Source organism: Garra rufa, chromosome 11, assembly GCF_049309525.1.
Source record: "Garra rufa chromosome 11, GarRuf1.0, whole genome shotgun sequence".
Classification (NCBI taxonomy): domain Eukaryota; kingdom Metazoa; phylum Chordata; class Actinopteri; order Cypriniformes; family Cyprinidae; genus Garra; species Garra rufa.
The window spans coordinates 7,453,070-7,475,603 of record NC_133371.1 but is presented as its reverse complement, the minus strand read 5'-3'; the positions used below and the strand labels follow the sequence as shown (position 1 = coordinate 7,475,603).

At 35.0% G+C, this 22,534-nt stretch overlaps 3 protein-coding genes across 3 annotated transcripts in view; 2 read left to right on the top strand and 1 right to left on the bottom strand.

Moving 5' to 3' along the window:
• Nucleotides 1–4,386, top strand: part of atosa (atos homolog A) — a 47,458-nt gene extending 43,072 nt beyond the window's left edge. The window contains exons 11-12 of the mRNA XM_073850306.1: nt 603–802; nt 3,570–4,386. Of these exons, the coding sequence (XP_073706407.1) occupies nt 603–802; nt 3,570–3,723 (354 nt within the window). The 3' untranslated portion in view covers nt 3,724–4,386. The remainder of the gene's footprint in view (nt 1–602; nt 803–3,569) is intronic.
• Nucleotides 4,387–6,307: 1,921 nt separating this feature from the next.
• On the bottom strand, nt 6,308–11,647 carry LOC141346122 (uncharacterized). Its single transcript, XM_073851033.1, has 3 exons — nt 11,557–11,647; nt 11,048–11,119; nt 6,308–7,817 (listed from the first exon to the last, which is right to left on the bottom strand). Exons 2-3 carry the CDS (start codon nt 11,049–11,051, stop codon nt 6,898–6,900), a joined length of 924 nt encoding a protein of 307 aa, XP_073707134.1. The 5' UTR covers nt 11,052–11,119; nt 11,557–11,647; the 3' UTR covers nt 6,308–6,897.
• Nucleotides 11,648–14,231: 2,584 nt separating this feature from the next.
• On the top strand, nt 14,232–22,180 carry arpp19a (cAMP-regulated phosphoprotein 19a). Its single transcript, XM_073850420.1, has 3 exons — nt 14,232–14,376; nt 18,006–18,125; nt 20,398–22,180. Exons 1-3 carry the CDS (start codon nt 14,332–14,334, stop codon nt 20,566–20,568), a joined length of 336 nt encoding a protein of 111 aa, XP_073706521.1. The 5' UTR covers nt 14,232–14,331; the 3' UTR covers nt 20,569–22,180.
• The last annotated feature ends 354 nt before the right edge of the window (nt 22,181–22,534 follow it).

Below are 22,534 nucleotides of genomic sequence, written 5' to 3'. Positions count from 1 at the left end.
CATGTCTATATCCTGAAGGTTTTTACAGAGGGATTTGTTCAAATAGAATTTGCTTGATTTTCTAAAACATTTTATCCCTTTCAAAAAAAAAAATATATATATATAATGTTTCCTTTCTGTTCTTTTTTTTTTAATTATGGAGTGACAAAATGAGATCCCCAAAACCACTTTTTTAACAACTTTTGACTTTAATATGTCAAAAAAATTAAACAAGAATTTTGAAACTGACTTTATCCAGAAATGTTCTAGAAATGTATGCAAATTAGCGCATATTTCATAAAATAATGCTCATTTGCATATTTAAACCGTACATTTTAGAAAAATTTTAGAACAAAATTTGCAGTTATTAATGAAATCAATCAACTGGGTAAGTAGTCATAACTATTAGTTAATTTTTTTTTACCCATTTCACCTGCAGTGTCTCGCCTTAAGAATTTGTAGAAATTTTGGCTTGAAACAAGATAAAAATCTAAGTAAGAAATGCATTTTTGCAGTGTTTGCTTCTGATGAAATGCTCACTGACTGTAACTTTAAATGCATTTGTATTTGCGCTTGTGTGCTTTGATGCTAAGCGGATGTTTTGTCTTCTGTCTCTGTGTCAGACCTTATTTAACCCCAATAAGACAGTGGTGAAGATGTTTGTGGTGATGTATGATCTGAGAGAAATGCCCGCCAGCCATCAAACATTCCTGCGGCAGAGAACCTTCTCAGTCCCAGTCAAACGCGAGTTCAACGGACAGAACAACAAAAAGCCGTCCCCACTGAGTCAAGGACGAACCCTGCGCTACCTCGTCCATCTGAGGTTGGTCCACTTGACTGTTTCATTCAGACTTAAATGCTCATTGTTTGCTGTCAGAGTGCATTCAGTCCAGACCACACATGCTCAACAAGCAGCTGGTGGCCCTGACATGCCTATTCATAAATATGTAGACTTAGTTTATTAGCCTCTAGAAGTTGCCTGAAAGGTGTGTGAAAATGCAGTACTTGGCATTTTGTCTAGTCATGAAGATACAAGTCTTATCTACCTGAATGAGGAATGAAATCTCCAAAGCTGTTTGGCAGGTTTACTTTTTATCAAATTGATGCACTGATATTTTGGCCACTGAAAACCGATAACAGTTAATAAAATTGTCCATAAATCTGAACAACTTGTACACATGAAATGTGTATAATTATATCGCTGATGGTGAAATCTAGTTAAAAAGAGCTTGAATGTACATGTACATGTGAAATGAGAGGTGCTTTTAGTTTTAGTTTTTGGAAGGTAATACCATTTTCCCAGTAACACCAGTACATATGATGCATGAGTTTACTTAGATTTGTGAAGTTTTGAGTTTTCCTATAGGATGTATAGGTTTAGGGTACACTAAAACATGACCATGTTATAACTCTCCAAATGCAAATGTTTAACTTTTTTAATAATTATGGATATAGAGAGTCCAGAGAATTGTACTGCAGTGTTTTTTTTTTTTGTTTTTTTTTTTTGGATTTCGAGTTAAAAACCTAGGACTAAGTCACAAAAGTAGTTTTTTTTTAATAATATCAAATATTTAAAGAAAAGTTGTATTGACATTGATCATATTAGGATCTATCATATGATATGAAGATCTAGTGCAAATATATGAGCAACTTTTTAGTATCAGAAATTGTGTTTTTGAAGCCTTTTTAATAGCGCCACCTAAGGTCCAATCTTCATGAAACTTTGCATGCTTGTTAAGAGTCGTCTGACACATGTTTTCAAGAAGTTTTATAGAGTTTTTGTTTAGGTTTTATAGGCTTTTGGGTATACTTGTTCTAGCCCCTTTTCTAAATGACCCAGTTATAGCCAAACAAAAGACCAAATTCAACATTTTTTATTAGTTGTTAATCTACAGAGTCCAGAGAATTGCACTGCAGGGGTTTGTTCGAGATTAAGCAAAAAACCTAGGACTAGTTTGCAAAAGTAGGTTTTTAATATATTTATAAATAATTAATGAACGATTTGATTGACAGCAATGGTTCTTGAGGCAAAGTTGCTCGTTATGACGAGATCTATCAAATGATATGTATATTATGTGGATGTGTGAAACATCACGTGATTACAAAGGCAACAAAACTAGTGGCTGATTTCTTTCAAAATTCTTACAGACCTTCATGGCTACGAGTTGAACATGCCCAACAAGTTTCGTTCCGATTGTCCTCTGTTAACCTTGTCTAATGGGTGCTCAAAATTCATGTTTTTTGAGATACACCAATGTCCTCATAGACCCTTATGGCACATTGGACAAAGACACTGCATACCTATTTTCAGGTCAATTGGACGAACGCTTGCGTAGTTATAGCTGTTTTTAATTTTTTCCGTCTTATAGTGCCACCAAGTGGCAGAGCTGCGCAATTTTTTTTATTTTACCAAATATAGAGCTTATACACATGTGTACCAACTTTGGTGATGATATCTTATTCTGTTCTAGAGTTAAAGCCATTTTAGTAAAAGTGGCCCTGCCTCTTTTAAACGTTTTGATGCCCCTTTGCGACCGTGAATCGAAAGTTCAACTTTTTTTTTTTTTTTGATAATTAATGATATTCACTATACAGGGAACATTTCTGCACTGATTTGCGATCAGGCGAAAAACCGGACTTTGTAGAGCATGGACCTTCTAGGCTTTTAACCACCTTAACCCAAGGATTCCAAAAATATATATATATATTTTTTGTGAGTCTACGACAAACAGTCTAGATGTTATGAGCGTTTTTGCATTTTCGATTGCTGTAGCTCCCCCTAAAGCTATAGAGCCTTATGGTTTGTGTGCACGATCAGTTTTAGCACTACGTGCTCGAACCCCTAACAATATAAAATATTTATTGAAGTATGCATGCACAACATTTAAAGTAACTCAGTGTAATCACTTTTGTTAACCTTAATATTTAATACTGTAACTATATGTCAATACAATTAATAGTTATTCCATATTAAAATGAGCATTTCGGTTTCTGATTCAGGCCCAAAGGGTCATGCATTTCCGCTGCATTAATTTCTCATGTGTTCAGCCCATATAAATAGAATAAATGAGTAGAATTAGCATGCAATTAGTGTGGAAAAGGTCCCCAGAAAGGGCAGCCTGGATGTTGTCTTTAATTTTTAATTCTAATTACAATTATTACTAATTAAATAGACCACTGCTACATAAATAGCATCAAATACTTGTGCTCACACTTTGAGGATCAGTTCTCGCTATTAACTGCAGCTTTTAACTCAGTAAACTCCTAATTTGCTGCTTATTAATAGTTAGTAAGGTAGTTGTTAAGTTTAGGTTTAGGGAAATAAGGGATCTAAACTGAACTAAAGTTCTAAATGCTGATCAAGCTGGACAGTACATTTCCCATCAGACAAAAAGAAATAAAATTAGATTTACTTTTCTGAGCCATAAAACGCCCCCTAGAGGAAGGCATGGAAACTGTTGTTAGCAAGCTGTATTATTTGCCACCTAGTGGTTTAAACGCTACCAAAACATGTTTGATTAGTTGTTTTGTATGCATTGGTGAGCCTGATTAACCGTTTGCCCTTTCTTTCTCTCTTGTCTGTCTCTCAGGTTCCAGAGCTCCAAATCTGGAAAGATCTACCTCCATCGGGACATCCGGCTCCTTTTCTCCCGCAAATCCATGGAAGTGGACAGTGGTGCTGCCTATGAGCTCAAGTCATTCACAGAGTCACCTGCCGACCCCCCTTTCTCTCCCAGATGCTAATTTAATCTAGTCTAGTCAAGTCTATTCTGATCTTAATCCAGCATAGGGGCCTTACTAAATCAAAATCTGTCATCTGCTTGTATGGGAATTAAAACTAGAGAAGCCCACTAATGCACACACATGCACACGCACAGAAGGACTGTACACATTAACGCCCCGGCCTAAAAACACACACAGTGCTTCAACATTATTAGGTTTAAAACAACAGATGGTTGGGAGTTTTGGGCTTATTTCCAGACGCTGATCAGATGCGATGCAGGGCAAACTAAATCCACGGACCATTTTTTAAAACAAAAGTCAAGTAACTGAATAACTGCAAGGATGTTTGAAGAGCACTGTGTTTTTCCACCACGACTGGAAGAAAATGCGTTTTGTTCAATGACTTCTTTCTTTGTACTGTTACCAAACCACTTTAATCGGAAGTGTTGCAATAGAAAAACAGATATCTTACTAGCTTAGTGTTTACATATTTTCCTTTTTTTGTCATCAGTTATTTAATATTTAAATTGAACTTTCATTTACTGCACATGTGATGCCTGTTGTGCAAAGCATTATGATGTAGTGCAAGATACGTTTCAATCATACCATGTATTTTTGTCTTTCAAATTCAGATCTTAAATAAAAGAATTATATATTATATCTATAAAATGACCTTTAAACATGCATATGTTTCTGCTCTCTGTTTTGTTGTGTGTGCGTGTGCGTGTGCGCGTGTGCGTGTGTGTGTGTGTGTGTGTAAAATCCTTGGTGTTCCAGTATACTTCCAGTTAGTAAAAAAAAAAAAAAAAAAAGGATTTTTAAATGTGTAGAAGTAATTAAGAATAAAAAATAAAAAAATCCTGAAACTGTAGCCTACAGAGAAACTCTGTTTAAACTTCTGCTGAACTTCATCGTAGCACACAGATTTTCTTAAACATAAGAATAAGAATATGGCACGATCACTGTATGTGTCCAAAACATCTATATCTATAAAATCATTAATCAAATGGATGTGTTGCAGGATGCAATAAATGCATTTTAGATTACCTTATAAATGCACATCAGTAAATCTGACAAGAAACATTTTTAGTGACTGGTTAAACTATTATGTTAAAATGCTGGAACTTCTAATTTGGAGTTAATATGCATTTAACGAAAAGAAACCTTTTGGCAGGTACTTTTTATACTTTGTTAAATGTCTGCCTTTTCTTTCAGGTTGCATTTGACGTTAAAAGCCTTCTGTAGCGAATCAATGCGTTTTTGTAAGAGTCACTTTAATCTAGCTTGGGCTAACAGTTGTATACGGAAGCTGCTCTGGGAGGATGAAATAAAAATAAAGATGCTTCACGATGCCATAGAAGAACTTTTATTGTCTAAATGGTTCCATAAAGAACCTTTAACATCTGAAGAACCTTTCAGTTTCACAAATGGTTCTTTGTGGCGAAAGAAGGTTCTTCAGATTATAAAAAGGTAAGAAAGAGATGGTTCTTTTAATAACTTTTGACTGAATGGTTCTTTCTGGAACTAAAAATGGTTCTTCTATGGCATCACTGTGAAGAACCTTTTAAAGCACCTTTATTTTTAAGAGTTTAGGCTGTCAGCATTGTGTATGCTCCTGTGTGCCTTGTGAAAACCAACATTTGTTTACAGGAGCAAAGGAAGCAAAGTTTGCTTGACAAAATCCTGGTTTTTAACTTCTAATTCGTGTGTGCGTTTGTAACGTCTTTTCATTACTGTTTAATATGGACGTATGCACTTTATTGGACTTGTTTTGGAATGATGAAAATAAACATCTGCCCATTGCCATGACAGAGCTCAGAAGTACCAGGATAATTTTTATTATAACTCCGATTGCATTCGTCTGAAAGAAAGAAGTCATATACACCTACACTGTAAAAAGTTTTCACCAGTTTCAACTTAAAAACTTGAGTTTAGCAGCTGCCTTAAGATTTTAAGTTAAATCAACTCATTTTTATTGTCATAAGTTTAAATGACTTGTAGTTTTAAGACTGTTAAGACTGTTTTGGAAAAAAAATGCACCAAAGCAATTGAGAAAAAACTGTAATATATATTCATTCATTAGTCACAAACCTTATAAGACAAAAACAGTTTACATGCAGCTGACAATTAAAGTCACAGTTATAATAGCTCAGGACATTAAAGAGACCTTTCTATACTGACTCTGAAAAACAACAGAAGAGAAATTGCCATGGGTCCCTTATGAACCGGATGAGACGAATTGTAGTATGTAAAGCACACCAGTTACACTGTAAAAAGTTTTCACCAGATTCAACTTAAAAACCTAAGTTCAGCAGCTGCCTTAAGTTTTTAAGTTAAATCAGCTTAAAACTACAAGTCATTTTAACTTATGACAATAAAAATGAGTTGATATAACTTGTGAGTTTAAATGACTTAAGTTGATTTAACTTAAAATTTTAAGGCAGCTGCTAAACTTAAGTTTTTAAGTTGAAACTGGTGAAAACTTTTTACAGTATACTCACTGCGATGTTTGTCTCAGTTGTCTATTTTTTTTTAACTAATAAAAACAAACTCATATTTAGACTAATAAATAATTTAAAAGCATTTAAAAATTGAGAGGCTGAGAGGAGTTTGTATATCTCTTTATGTCAGTATGTATGGATATGTATACACAACGTTACACACGGTACAGTTCACATTTTGCGATAATATGTGATGCAATCTAGGAAAACCCAACACATTCAAGCCCCTTCTTTTTTAAAGAAAAACAGATTTAAAGTGAGAGGGGTTTTACTTTCACTTCACTAGTTTAACGAGAGCTGTCTGTCAAGTCAGGAGCGCTATACACTCTTAAAAATAAAGGTTCTTCACATCGATGCCAAAGAAGAACCATTTTTGGTTCCACAAAGAACCATTCGGGCAAAGGTTCTTTAAACAACCATTTCTTTTTTACATTTTTATAATCTGAAGAACCTTCTTTCGCCACAAAGAAGCTTTTGTGAAACAGAAAGGTTCTTCAGATGTTAAAAGTTCTTTATGGAACCATTTAGACAAAAAAGATTCTTCTATGGCATCGTGAAGCACCTTTATTTTTAAGAATGTACTGCATCAAAGAAAAAAGCTACAGTACAGTAGGCCAAAATGATGACTGATGCAGGCCTTCATTTGTAGGTATTTTCGAGGCTTTTATGCTGGCCTTCTTTTTAATGAACGGTATCAGTGCCTTTCAGAGCGGTTGCCCAACACAAACCACAGGAACAGTGAGAGAAACAACAACAAACAGCAAAATCGCCACACACCCAAAGAGGAAACCAGAAAACAAAATAAAACAAAAAGCAACAAAACAATAATTGGCAGCACCATCTCTGCTCCTTGTGTCTGCTGCTGGTTTGATTGTCCTCTCCGGTACAACACAAAAACTGCTGCTCCTGCCGCAAACACTATCCCGAGTCCCAGTAATCCTCCAAATAATCCTGCTATTGCTGTTCCTAAAGCTGCTAATCCCGATACTGCTGCTGATGATAATGCTACTGATCCCAATATTCCCACTCCTATTGCTGCTATTCCCGGTGCTCCAAATGATAGTAGTGTGTTAAACAATTTTTGTACTGCTTTTGTAATCCATTGCACTGCTGTTTTAATTTTGGATACTGCACACTTTATAATATCTTTTACCCACTTTACTGCATCTATTGCCAAATTTAATATTGCTATGAGAGTTGTTCCAATGAACAACTTAAATGCAATTATTAACTTTTGTATCACATGCATCATGTCTAGCAATTGTGGTTTTGCTATTGCTACTATTGCAGCTCCTGCTATTGCTCCAATGACTGCTGCTCCTGTTAGTGAGCGCGCTGCTACTAATGATCGCAACATTGCTGCCAGCGCTCCTGCTACGCCTCCTGCTACTGCTGTTACCACTACTGCTATTCCTGTTCTTTCTTCTTTTTCCCATTGTGATTGTAAAACGGCTACTCCAGCTGCTGCTCCAGCTGCTGCTCCTACTACTGGTTCAACTACTCCTGATATTAGTGCATAAACCACTACTACAGCTGTGACAGCCGCCAGTGATAATGTCAGCGGCGATTGTAGAGCCGTCTTCAATTCTTCTGTTGCTGCTTTTTTTTCTGCCACTGCAACAGTTGAAAGAATAAAAAAAAATTCAGTATCAAATGCCATCACATTATAAACCAATACAATATGCACTCTTAAAAATAAAGGTGCTTCAAAAGGTTCTTCAAGCGATGCCACAGAAGAACCATTTAGTCAAAGATTCTTTAGAGAACCATTTCTTGCTTACCCTTTTATAATGGAAAAAGTTGTGCATGAACAGATTTATGATTATGTCGCCAAAAATAGATTGATTTATGAATTCCAGTCTGGTTTTAGAATGTCTCATTCAACAGACACTTGTTTTTGTTTTTGACAAATTTTATTAGAGAAGAGTTTACAGTCAAGCCCGAAATTATTCATACCCCTGGCAAATTCTGACTTAAAGTTACTTTTATTCCACCAGCAAGTTTTTTTGGACCGGAAATGACACAGGCTTCTCCCAAAAGATAATAAGACGATGTACAAAAGGCATCATTGTGGGCAAAAAAATATTTCTCAGCTTTTATTTACATTTGAACAAAAAGTGGCATGTCCAAAATTATTCATACCCTTTGCAAACTGTCACAGTCTATGGGAAAATCCAAAGTTCTGTACCATTCCAAATAGTCCAAGCTGTTCTAAAGCATCCTAATGACCCTGATTGATTGAGAAAAGCTGTTTTAATCAACTCAACAGGTGAAAAACAGAAGCTCTCTGCTGTTGGTTTGTGGACAGTCATGTCTGAGACAAAGGAGCTGAGGACCTGCAGCTGTACATTGAGCTGCTCACAATCAGGAAAGGGCTATAAGACCATATCTAAATGTGTTGAAGTTCCAGTGGCTACAGTGCAAAGTATTATTAAAAAAATACAAGACGTTCCGCACTGTGAAAAAGTCTCAGAGGACGTGGTCGGAAGCCTAAAGTGACACCTGTGCTGGCCAGGAGGATAGTGAGAGAGGTAAAAAAGGATCAGCACCAAGGCCATCCTGATGAATCTGGGCTCTGCTGGAGGAACATCTCAAGGCAGACAGTCCAACGGACACTGAACACCGCTGGGATCCACAGACACAGACCAAGGAGGACACCACTTCTCCAGATAAGGCACACAAAAGCCCGCTTGGCCTTTGCAAATGCTCATCTGGACAAAGAAGAAGACTTCTGGTCTTCTGTTTTATGGTTAGATCAAACTAAAATTTCATTGTTTGGCCACAATGATGTAGCCTTCATTTGGTGTAAAAAAGGAGAAGTCTTCAACCCTAAGAACACCATCCCACTGTCAGACATGGTGCTGGGAACCTAATGTTTTGTGGGTGTTTTTCAGCCGGTGGAGCAGGGAACCTAATCACAGTAAACGGCACCATGAAAAAGGAGCAATACATCAAAATTCTCAACAACAACATCAGGCAGTCTGCAGAGAAACTTGGCCTTGGGCACCAGTGGACATTTCAGCACGACAACGACCCAAAACACACAGCAAAAGTGGTGAAGAAATGGTTAGCAGACAAAGACATGAACGTTTTGCAGTGGCCCAGCCAGAGTCCTGACTTAAATCCATTTGAGAATCTGTGGAGGAGCTAAAGATCAGGCTGATGGTGAGGAGACCCTCCAACCTGAAAGAGTTGAAGCTCATCGCTAAAGATGAATGGGCAAAAATACCAGTGGAGACATGCAGAAAGCTGGTCAGCAACTATAGGAAGCGTTTGATTGCTGTAACAGCCAATAAAGGCTTTTCTATTGATTATTGAGAAGGGTATGAATAATTTTGGACATGCCACTTTTTGTTCAAATGTAAATAAATGTCTTATTATTGTCATTTCTGGTCAAAAAAACTTGCTGGTTGAATAAAAGTAACTTTAAGTCAGAATTTGCCAGGGGTATGAATAATTTCCGGCTTGACTCTAGTTAGAGGAAATTTGTGTGGAACCGTTCAATATTATTGGAAAAAGTAGGTGCTATGGGTTTTTCTGATATAGTTAAATCATGGTTGGCCTCATATTTATCATGAGCAAAGGGTAGAGGTTGGAGGGATGCTTTCTGAGAGTAAATCTGTTTTCAATGGAGTCCCACAGGGGAGTGTATTCGGTCCTCTTTTGTTTTTATTATATATTACTGATAGCCAGGCTGTTTGTGAGAGTAACATGTTCTTATATGCCAATGATGTTAGTTTCTGAGAAGGGCTCTAACAGAATTCAAGAAAAGTTAGGTGATGAGCTAGTTAAAGTAAAAGATTGGTTGACTGAAAATAAGCTTTTATCACATTTTATCACACTTTTTGGGTCTAAGTGTAAATTGAGGAAAGAAGATGATTTGGTAGTCAAAGTTGATGGATATGTATTAAATAATAAAACATCGGTCAATTATCTAGGTTGCATTCTGGATAATGATTTAAGTGGGGTTAGTATTTGTAAGAAGTGAATGCTAGAATTAAGATTATAGTTAGTTAGTTTTTTTGTGGATAGAGAAAGTTTAATGGTACTTGCTACAGGTTTAGTTCAGTGCCATTTTGATTATGCATGTTGTTCGTGGATGATCGATTTATCCAGAACATGGATGAAAAAGTTACAAAAAATCACAGAATATATTGATGAGATTAGTTTTAGGTTTACTTTGTTTTAGTCATGTGGAAAGTACACATTTTCACCAGCTTAATTGGTTACCAACTGAAAGAAGACTAGTATTTTGGAAATTGAGAATGGTACATAAAATTATTTATAACAGGGCTCCGGTATATTTTAAATCTTGTTTTTCTCGAGTTAATGAAAGACATGGTCATTTTACCAGACAGAGTATTAAGATTATTAATTTATGTGAATCTAGGACACTATATGGGCAAAGGTCATTTAAATATTCATATGCTGCCGTTGGATATCAAGGTATTGACAGATTGTAAGGGTTTCAGAATAAGATTAAAGAGACTGTTTTTTAGATAAGATGTCTTCAATTGTATAAGCACTGGTTTGTAATTTTATTGTAATTATTGATTAGGATTTTCTTATTATCTCTTTAAAAGCAAGGGCCACAATGGAAATAAGTTTAATGAAACTATTTTGTGTTATCCTTGACAAGAAAGATGTAGCAGTGTACTAAACTAAACTAAATAATCTGAAGAACCTTACTTGCCACAAAGAACCTTTTGTGAAACAGAACGGTTCTTCAGATGTTAAAGGTTCCCATTTAGACAAAAAGGTTCTGTGATATCATGAAGCACCTTTATTTTTACTAGCATGTATAGGACTGTTGATAATATCCTATTATAGTTGACATTTCTCACCCATGTTGCTTGATTTTAATTTGCCAGGAGATGTAAGTCTTCTAAACACCTTTATCAAGTTTACAGCTTCTTCTGTAGAGAGATAGTGTTATAAAATAAGCAATCTAAAACTCCCAGGCTCTTGAGTCACTTACATGCCTCATATTTCCCCCTCAGAATATGTAGGAGGCAATATTAATCTATTTCAGTTTCAGAATTGCTACAGGGACACAGCAAATTCCCCTGAAAGAGCTGATCATTTCAAACATCTCTTAACATCTCTTCAAACATCTTAACATAAATATCTATGCTATTATTAGTACTACATAAGTCAACATTAACTAACATTAAAATACAGCAAAGTTTTATGAATATTAATATCAACAAATACTATGTAACATTCAAATGAATGGTAAAACTAATGGTAAATGTTGTTAGTTAACTAATGCATAATGACTCAACACAAACTAAACCGATAAATAAACAGATGTATTCTACAGTAATAAATGCAATAATGTAATCTGACAAACCTGAAGTGAATCTGGATCCCAAATTGAAACAAAAGTTGTCTGCTGACTATCACACAACAGTCTTGGATTCTTGGATCCCCCAACTGATGAATGAACGCTGCACACGATGCTGTGGTCTTGAATACCGAGACCCAGATTGTCTGCTGTTTTCAGTAAATCACATGACCTGTAGGAAACACTGCAGCAGGATGAAACTTGCTTTGAAGTGAGAATGAAAGAAGTGAAACATCACCAGCACTTTTTAAATAAATACTTAACGCTTAATGATATACTTAATTAGCTATACAACTTTTTTACTAGAATGAAAGAGAGAGTTTTATTTCTTCAACAACAAAAAAATAGGAAAAAAGCATTTTTGCTTGTGGGTAAAGATTTTTTTTCTACAAAATAAGAAATTAACAGCATATTCAGATGATACATGTTTTGAGTTTTCATAATAACAAATAACATCTTTGAGGACAAAATTGTGAACCATATTTATAGGGCTAGAATATTAGAGCTTACACTGCCAGTCAAAAGTTTGGAAACACCACTAAAGAGAATGGGGAAAAATCTATTAGTAAGGCTATAACCGAAAAATAAATAGGCAGCTGTTTCTTTATCAGTTTTCTTAACCTTGTTGGATATTCAAAACCTGCTCTGGCTGTTTTCCAGTCTTTATCTGTGATCATATTTCTTATTTCTCAGGCTTCACTGTCCTTTCACTGCAAAAAATGTTTTTCTTACTTAGATTTTTTGTCTTGTTTCCAGCCAAAATATCTACAAATTCTTAAATCAAAAAGGATTTTCTAGACAAGTAAAAACAATTGTCTTGTTTTCAGAAAAAATAAGTCAAAATTAAGTGAGTTTTTACTTAAAACAAACAAAATAATCTGCCAATGTGGTGAGCAAAACATTCTCATTTCAAACAGAAAACAAGATTATTTTTCTTGCCCCATTGGCAGATTTTTTTTTTTTTTTTGCTTGTTTCAAGCAAAAATTCACTTAATTTTGACTTGTTTTTTTCTGAAAACAAGACAATCATTTTTACCCATCTAGAAAATTCTTATTGATTTAAAACTTTTTGGTTATTTTGACTGGAAACCAGACAAAAAATCTAAGTAAGAAAATTATTTTTTGCAGTGCTCGCTATGTTGCTCATCAAAGACACACCTAGACAAAACAAGAACTAGAACTTATTTTTAAATGAAATACTCACTGCAAAAAATGTTTTTCTTACTTAGATATTTTGTCTTGTTTCCAGCCAAAATATCTAAAAATTCTTAAATAAAAAAAAAAAAAAATCTGAAAAAATAAGTCAGAATTAAGTGAGTTTTTGCTTGAAACAACCAAAATAATCTGCCAATGGGGTAAGAAAAATAATTTAGTTTTCTGTATGAAATAAGGTTTTTTTTCTTACCCCATTGGCAGATTATTTTGCTTGTTCTAAGCAAAAACTCACTTAATTTTGACTTGTTTTTTCTGAAAACAAGAAAATAATTTTTACTCGTCTAGAAAATCCTTCTTGATTTTGGAATTTTTTGATATTTTGGCTGGAAACATATCTAAGAAAAGCACAGAAATGGGGAGATCGCCCTTAGCCAAAAAGAAGTATACTTCAGGTTTATTTTATTATGTATACTGAAGTAAAGTTTAAGTATATTTTTAAGTGTACTTTATGTAGTAAGTATACAAATACCAGTGTACTAGCAGTATACTTTTAAGTGTACTATTTCAATACTACTTTCTAGTGTATAACAGTAGTAAACTTTGAGTACACAACTAGTTTACATCTATGTTTTCAGTGTGTACTGCAAGTATACTAAAAGTGAACTTATAGGTATACTGATAGTTTACTAATTAAATACTTTTTATGCATTTTTAGTACACAGTTTTCTTTAAGTGAACTTTACATCATACTTTAAGTATACTACTATGTCCCTATTTAGGTATTATTTGGTATATGTTTTGTTATCTGAATATCTGAACAAACAAAACATCAAAAGAAAGAATATATAACAATGAAAATACAGATTCTATAGCTCAAATATATTTAGATTTTTTCTAAGTACTAATACTAAGTCAATTATACATAAATGTCATTTTAAGTATATTTCTGAGAAGTATGTAAAGCACATTTCGAAGAAGTACACAAAAAGTAGACAGATAGTAAATCAGAAAGCAGATCATTATACAGTTTCACAAATTTGACACTTTTGTTAGTGTTAATATTTTTAGCGTTGTAATTAGGTAGTTTAAGTCACAAAGAAAATTATGTAATTTTGATAATGTTGAAGAAAATTTACATTTATGCATATAATATTTTCTTTAAAAAAATGTATTTCCTTTATATTCTATGTTATGGTTTCAATGAGAAAATATATGTCAAACATGTCTAAATTAGATTTTGAAGAAAACAATTTTGACACGTCAGATCAAAATTCCTTAACAAGGGGGCATTTGGAAAAAAGATAATCAATAGACTTAATACTAAAATTATAGAAATTTTAGGAAATGATGTAGCCTTCATTTTTTAGCTTTCGGACGCAATTTAATCACGTGTGTATGTTCGCCCAATAAACTGTACGTTACGTAATTTCTATTCATGAGCATAGCCTGCTACTAAATATCATTGGGCGAACGTCACGCTACGTGATTAATATTCATGATCTCGCCTTCGCCATAGTAGGATTGATGCATTCGTGGGCGGGCTATACTACAGTAGTCTGCAGAACAGTATTTTAGGTTGTGATTTTTAACCTAATTAATCAACGCAGAGCTATTTTATTAGAAGAAATGGAGGACTTGAAGCCTGAGGAGACGAATGTGGAGGAGCAGAAAGTGAGTATGCTTGAAGATGATGAAATGAAAGCGCTGCAGTCAGTCAGATTTCAGCTTTTCCGCTATATAACAGTATTTACACTCGATTACTCGATAACTCAGATCGAAGCGAAGACACGTCGAATAAAAAAGCGATTTTCGCATAAAACCTGCTGTAATATTAGTAATAGATGTGGTGATTGGTTTGTGTTCTGTCTGGTTAGTGGATTTCAATATTGTTCAAAGCTTAGCTGCTCTCCACTGATGCATAAAGGCCTTCTGCTATCAAATACCAATATTCTGATCGAATCTTAGAAATGACCACCTTACTAAATCACCTGATAGATAAATAGACTTTTATATGTTGAGATGTGATTAGTAGTAATGCTGGAGTTGGTGTGTTTTGTCCTGGTTTGGGTTGTGATGGTGTAAGCTAACAGTTAGCATGTGAAGCTAAGTTTACAGTTGAACAGCATTCAATGTATTGAACTCAAATGTGTTTGATAAGAGCATGTGGATTTACAGAAAGAGCTTAGAATGATATAATTCTAAAGCAGCACACAACAAACAAAACAGAACCGAGATTCCTTAAAAAATAATGAAGAAATTCCTCACAAAATGTAACGATCTAAAAATGAAATCAAGTGAAAGCAAATGATTTTTCATTGTGGACAATTATTTATTTACATTTGAAGATGATAATACAATTGTAAGAAAGTGGTATAATTTTGAAAAAAAAAAGGTATAATGCCACTTTATATGCAGAATTCAGAGATGGATTTAGTTGATACTGATTTAATTTGTTTGGTAGGAGCCTAAATGTATTATTATTATAACTGACTGATTAAATAAGAATTTGACTTGCACACTTTTAGAGAAAATGGCTTTATAAAGGTAAAAATAAAAAAAAAAACTCACTGATAACACAGAATATGAAGAATATCTAACACTTTAGGAGTCAGCACGGTAGTCCTTAAGCACAATAACACACACAGCAAAATATTGTCTAATTATCGTTATCGATAAAATCCCAGAAAATATTGAGATATTATTTTTTGTCAATATCGCTCACCCCTACGTACAAGAGACGTGATTCAGTGGCCCGATATACTCTCAACAAGGTTCTTTCTTTTTATTATTATTATTATTTGACACTAAAGTGTTTTGAATTTTATAAAATGCATTTAAAGCTTTACTCTCTGAACCCTGAATTAAATTAGATGTTAATGGAGGAGAGGTTTTACAAATAAATGTTTTTGTGGGGGAACAACTTATCCTCTATTGAATCGACAGCCCTGTAGACGGACATGTTTGACATTAAACAATCATTGTGGATTGATTTATTATTCAGTTAACACTGGAAAAAAAGAGTGTTCACAGATTATGGCACTTCCGATTTATTACTATGCTTTCCATAAACAGTAATTGACTGTAGCACTACTCAGAAACAAATTCATCGACGTCCAATCTATAATGTGATTTGTTATTGAAGCATTAGTTCACTTCTAGAACAAAAATGTTCAGATAATGTACTCACCCCCTTGTCACCCAAGATGTTTGTGTCTTTCTTTCTTCAGTCGTAAAGAAATTTGTTTTGAAGGAAAATTTGTTTTTGAGGAAAACGTTTCAGGATTTCTCTCCATATAGTGGACTTCTATGGTGCCCCGAGTTTGAACTTCCAAAATGCAGCTTAAATGCAGCTTCAAACAATCCCAGCTGAGGAAGAAGAGTCTTATCTATTGAAACAATTGGTTATTTTTTTAATTAAATTAAAATTTATATACATTTTAACCCCAAATGCTCGTCTTGTCTTGCTTTGCCTGAACTCTGTATATTCCAATTTAAGACAGTTATGGTATGTTGAAAAATGCTCATCTTATTTTTGCCCTGAACTTCAAAAATCATTTCAAAACCATCCAAATGCATCGCTGCTGAAGTACCGACCCAGTGTTTGCAAACTGAACATACAAAGAAAATCAAACACCCTTAACAAAAAAGGTAAAACAGCGATGTAGGACGATTTTAAAGTTGAGGGAGAAAATGAGATTGGAGTTTTTCGACATAATCTAACTGAGAGCTAGACAAGATGAGCATTTGAGGTTAAAAAGTATATAAATTGTGTTAAAACAAAAAACAAAATCATTTTGCTAGATACAGGGTGGCCGCGGATCCTTAAAAAGTCTTAAAAAGTCTTAAATTCCGTTGTCCTAAAATAAGGCCTTTAAATGTCTTAATTTGTCTTAAATCTAAATCCAAGGGTCTTAAATTTTTTACACTTTGAAAAGGAAAAGTTTATCGTTTTGAGGAGAATCTCCTGCGCACGTTCTAAATCTGTTCTGTTGCTAGACACGCGCTTGCTTGACAACGCCTCAGTGTTGCCAGATTTAGCGGGTTTCCGCCCAACTACACGCATTTGATTTGCAGATTAACTGTTAAGTTTAACCATCATAGAGTAAAAGTTTATAATTAGCACATGTTTTTACGTTGCCGCACACACCTGACGCGAGCACGCGCAGAGAGAGAGAGAGAGAGAGAGGAGAGAGAGGCGCGCGGCGCGATTCACACAGATTGATTCCTCTTTAACTGCTATTTGAACGGAAACGTACATACCAAGTCATGTCTTAATACCCGTTTTGGTATTCTGTTTAACAGTCGTTTATGTCTTCAGTGAACCGAAACAGCTGAGAAAGAGATGCGTGCATTTGGCCTTAAAGAGACAGCGTCCTGTAAATACCTGCAGTGAGAAACACTAGTTATTTTACAATTAATTATTAAATTTCCCCTCCTGAATACTAGTGTTATTGATTTTATTACTAACTTTATGTTGTATTCATTTACACTTGTCATTTGTGTAATTGTTCTTGTTTTGTTACTGAACTTTAGTTCAGATAGTAGTTTTTGCTGTGGATGAGAAGTAGCCTACCTAAAGTAAGCATTCAGTAATTAGGAAAAAACAAACTTTTTTTTTTTTTTCTGATCCGAAAAATGATCCGATCCATGACTCAAAATCCGTGTTTGTTACACTGTTACATTGGCTTCAAAGTGTGTGAGAGCCTTGACTTTGTCATGGAATAGAAAATAATTTCTTCTTCTGGAATAGTGTTTTCTGTTGAATATTCCCAAGAATAATCAGTTAAATAAAATAATAATTTAAAATATCTTCATAGTTTTGTGCTAGACTTTTGCGGGACTTTCAATTTGGTCTTAAATTTTGTTTGAAAATGGTATTAAAAAGTCTTAAAATGTCTTAAATTTAACTTGGTCAAACCTGTAGACACCCTGTAGATAAGACTCTTCTTCCTCGGCTGGGATCGTTTAGAGCTCTTTAAATCTGCATTTAAACTGCATTTTGGAAGTTCAAACTGAAATGTTTTCCTCAAGAAACATAATTTCTTTACGACTGAAGAAAGAAAGACCTGAACATCTTGGATGACAAGAGGGTGAGTACATTATCTGTACATTTTTGTTCTGGCAGTGAACTTCTCCTTTAAGGCACATGTGATCAAAGTCGATCGTTTAGGTTGGTGTCTCTCCATATTAAGTTTATCATTTCAGAATTTAGTTTGGGAAAGCTTCCTTTTTTAAGAGATATTTTTAAATGAAATGGTGCCAGGATTGGCACATTAATTGATGTGGGTGATTGTTTTCAGGATGAGGAGAATAAGATCTGTCTGGAAAAAGTGGAGGAAGCCAAACTGAAGGCCAAATATCCTCACTTGGGTAATAAACCCGGAGGATCTGATCTGCTCAGAAAAAGACTGCAGAAGGGGGTGAGTGAATAACAGTGTTATAACATCACAACATCACATGAGCTACGGACTGCAAACCGTCTTACAGACACATGTTCTGGTCAGTTTGTGAACATCATACTCTGTCATGGATATACACTCATGGTCAAATGCTTGGAATAATAGTCTTTTATGCTCACCAAGGCTGTGGGTACACCAGTCTTAGTGTTCAAATGATCCTTCAGAAGTCTGATTTGCTGCTCAATTTGATCAGTAATTATTTGTGCTCAGTTATTATAAATAGCTTTTATTATTAATGTTGAAAGCAGCTATATGTCGAATTTAGCCAGTCTGGTGGCTGCAAAGGGAAATGCAGACAGCAACAATTATTTTGTGCACACATAATGTGATATGTATCATCTGCGATAATATCGTAATTTTTGTTTTAATGATGTGCAATTTGACATTAGTGAGTATTTTGCAAAAAAACAATAAAAGACACATACAGAGTGTGTTACATTACTTGATAAAGTCCAGTAAGCATGCATTTAGAGTGCATTCTTTCACTGCATGATTCAGTCTATTACAATGCATTTAGAATGATCACATAATTCAAAATATTTATTTATATCATTTCATATAGTTGGTCAATATCACACGAAGAGTGCCGTTTTTTCCTTCAAAAATCAGCATGACTACAAATGTGATATTGGTTTTATTACACCGTTAAATAAACAAGAAGTTAATATTAAAAGACTTACATTTTAGATGGTGTATTTACTGTTTTCGCCAACAAAAATCATTCCGAACACAGCCGTATTGTTTTTTACGTCTCTGAGCGACATGATGGTGTTTGGTTCCTGAATGAATCAACCTTTTCAAGATCAACCAAATTTCACATTCAAAGTAGCTTTTTACTTTTATAATAATTTCCAATATAGCTGCCTTAACATTTGCAACTGATTAAATGTAAGAATTTGACTCAAAAGATGATGCACACTTTTAGAAAAATAATGGCTTTATAAAGGTAAAAATTAACTTATTGTAAAAAAAAAAATAATTTCTTTTACTGCTGTGAGCTGGCCACACATAACATGAAGAATATCAAAAACTTTAGGAGTCAGCACGGTAGTCCTTAAGCACAATAAAACACAGCAAAATATTGTCTAATTATTATCAATGAAATCCCAGTAAATATTGAGATATTATTTTTTTTGTCAATATCGCACACCCCTACGTACAAGAGATGTGATTCAGTGACCTGAAATACTCACAACAAGGTTCTTTTTCTTTCGTTGTTTAGACATAAAAAGCAGTTTGCAGGGATATACCTTTAACAAACATCCAGATGCCGTCCACAGTGCTGAGAACAATATTTAGATTAATATGCAAATATGGGCTGCAATCAAATTCATAAATTCATGTTAAGATTAATGTTTTAAATATAACATTTTGAATATAGAAATATTAAATGATTTAAATAACTGAAAAGATCCTTGAAAAATTAAACTAAATCTGCTAGTAAGTCACTGATTTAATTACTGAATCATTTATTCGTTTGATTAATTCGAACGGCTGATTCATTCAGGACTGTCTATGAATGGGAAATTGAATCTTTGACTCAATAGATTTGTTTAGAAACGCACATTCGCTCATAAACGAAACTCCGCTGTGTTTGAATGGAGATACGCAGCGGCTCAGTTGTGACTTGTTTCAAACCAATTTTTGACGACAAAATAGAGCAAAATCAGGCAATAGTGTTATAGTCAGACAACGCGAGTCACTTAATATTAACTTCTTGTTTATTTAACTGTTGTATTAAATCAATATCTCATTTACAAACTCCCTTAAAAATCATTAAAAGCTGTCAGTCATCTTAGTTCATCACGATCTCACAAAATCCATTATAATCAATGAAGCTCTCTACACTAGACAATCAATCTCTTATTTACTGTCTCTTGACACTTTGTTTAATAAAGGATTGGTGAGATATGTCTGTGATGCATTACTCAACATTGCAAAAACACATAGAAACCTTTAAAGCTTCCCTCAGGGCTCCTAAATATATTTCATCGCAGATGCGTTCTTTTGAATGGTTTTCAACATTGCTAATGAAGAAATGTTTGTTGAGCAGCAAATCAGCATATTAGAATGATTTCTGAAAGATCATGTGACACTGAAGACTGCAGTAATGATGCTGAAAAATCTGCTTCAATCAAAGCAATCAGTTGCAGTTTTGGAATGGAGTTGACTCATTGACAGTGCCATAATTGACTCATGCCAACACGTTCTCCTCAACCGCTTTCCTTCCTAGCCAAAGTACTTTGACTCTGGCGACTACAACATGGCAAAGGCCAAGATCAAGAACAAGCAGCTTCCGGCGGCACAGACGGAGAAGGCCGAGATCACCGGAGACCACATCCCCACCCCTCAGGACCTGCCGCAGAGGAAACCTTCTCTGGTGGCCAGCAAACTGGCCGGCTGATACCTGCTGCCGTCCTTCACTCCACACTCCCACTTCCTGTCTCTTCATCCACATTTATCTCTGATCCTGCATTCCTGCCCTCATCCTCTCTCGTTTCCTGTCCTCTGAAAATACACTGAATATTCACGGGTTGCAGATGTTACAGAGCTGTACTGCCGCACTGTGAGATGGGTCGGGTTGGGTTGGGTCGTGGCTTAAAAGGGGGTGAAGTTCTCAAAGGTCTTCTGATATTTTTAACGTGTCATAGTATGTAGTTGAAAGTGTACATATTTGCTAGTGAGTGAGGGCAAACAGCATTTTAGAAGATGTTTTTGCATTTTAATTGTAACCATTCCTGAATTACCTACTGCTTGGAGGACTAGGTCACCCCAAAAATTAAAATTCTGTCATTTGCCCATCCGGCGAACGACGCAAAAGGAGATGTTAAAGCTGCTCTTTTTCAAACAGAGCAAGTAGGGAAAAGGTTGTAGAGCTCCTGTGCTGTAAGTAGTCCAAAAAGCTTCGATTCATGGTTGTAACAACCATTGAGGTCCTAGAGATGCGTACTTGTGCATTTTTTTCACCAGTTTTCACCAGTTTCAACTTAAAAACTTAAGTTAAATCAACTTAAGTCATTTCAACTCACAAGTTAAATCAAAAAATGGCTTGTAGTTTTAAGCTGATTTAACTAAACATTTTAAGGCATCTGCTGAACCTAGGATTTTAAGTTGAATCAGGTGAAAACTTTTTACAGTGTAGGTGTGTTATCAAATTTGTTAAATAATAACTACAAAAAGTGAGATGCTTATATCTCAATTCTTCTGAAGCCATGCAATAACTGTGAGGGAACAGACTGAAATTTTACATTTTCCCTCTTTATAGTTTTCAAATCTCATACACATTGCAATCAGTCACAAGAAATTGTGCAAGCAATGGCATTTGTTGCTGATGCAAAAGCACCATGCTAGAATATGCATAAGCGCAAATGAAATGTGAGAGCATTTACCTTCAGAAGACTGAATATAAGAGCCAAAGAAAGTCGTATGCAGTTGAAACGACAAAGGTGGGTCAGCTTTGCCCGAATTTTCTTTTTGGGGTGAGCTTTTCCATTAATTACGGAGTTAAGTGCTTGAATCAAAGAATTAAAAGTAATCTCTAATAACGCTGTGGTTGATCTGCACCCTGTTTCTTTGATGAGAATGCTTTTCTTTTTGTCACGTTCCAGCTTTAAGTGGAGGGCACTCGGTTAGTCATGTTTGAGAGCATGTGATGCAGATCTGAGGCTGCTGTCATCTGGCCTTGTACCATAGAGCTTAAAGCAGCCTTATAATCATGTAGTGCCAATGCACAGATTGGCAAGCGGTTCTGTAACGCCACACGTTCCTTTTCCACATCACTTGTGTCTGGTTGTAGACTCCAGGCAGTGAGGATGCTTCTCCGTCTTCTGGTGTGTAATAAACTCCATGAGGTCTCCTGCACATTGTCTTCTATGCAGAGGAAGGAGACGGCTGCCTGTCGGCTCCTCACGCCACATCGTCGCACTACAGTAAACTGTCCACGGTTTGCATGAGCAGAAACTGTGGCCGCTTTTGAGCCATTTTGACTTGTAAATAAAATAGTTTTGCAAACCTTCTGTGCTTTTGAGTCTGGTTTTTATCAGTAAAAAACTTGTCTCAATAAGGTCTCATTAGAAGTATGTCATGCTAAAATAAGCAATGTATTTGTTTCAGCATTTATTTATTTTTGTTCATGTTGGTGAATATGAATACTTCTATTCATTGTTAGTCTATGTTAACTCAGGTTCATTATATATTAAAGGAGCAGTTCACTTTCAGATCAAAATGCGGTATCATTTGAGGATTTCTCTCCATATAGTGGACTTCTATGGTGCCCTGAGTTTGAACTTCCAAAATGCAGTTTAAATGCAGCTTCAAAGGACTCTAAACGATCCCAGCCGAGGAAGAAGAGTCTTATCTAGCAAAATGAT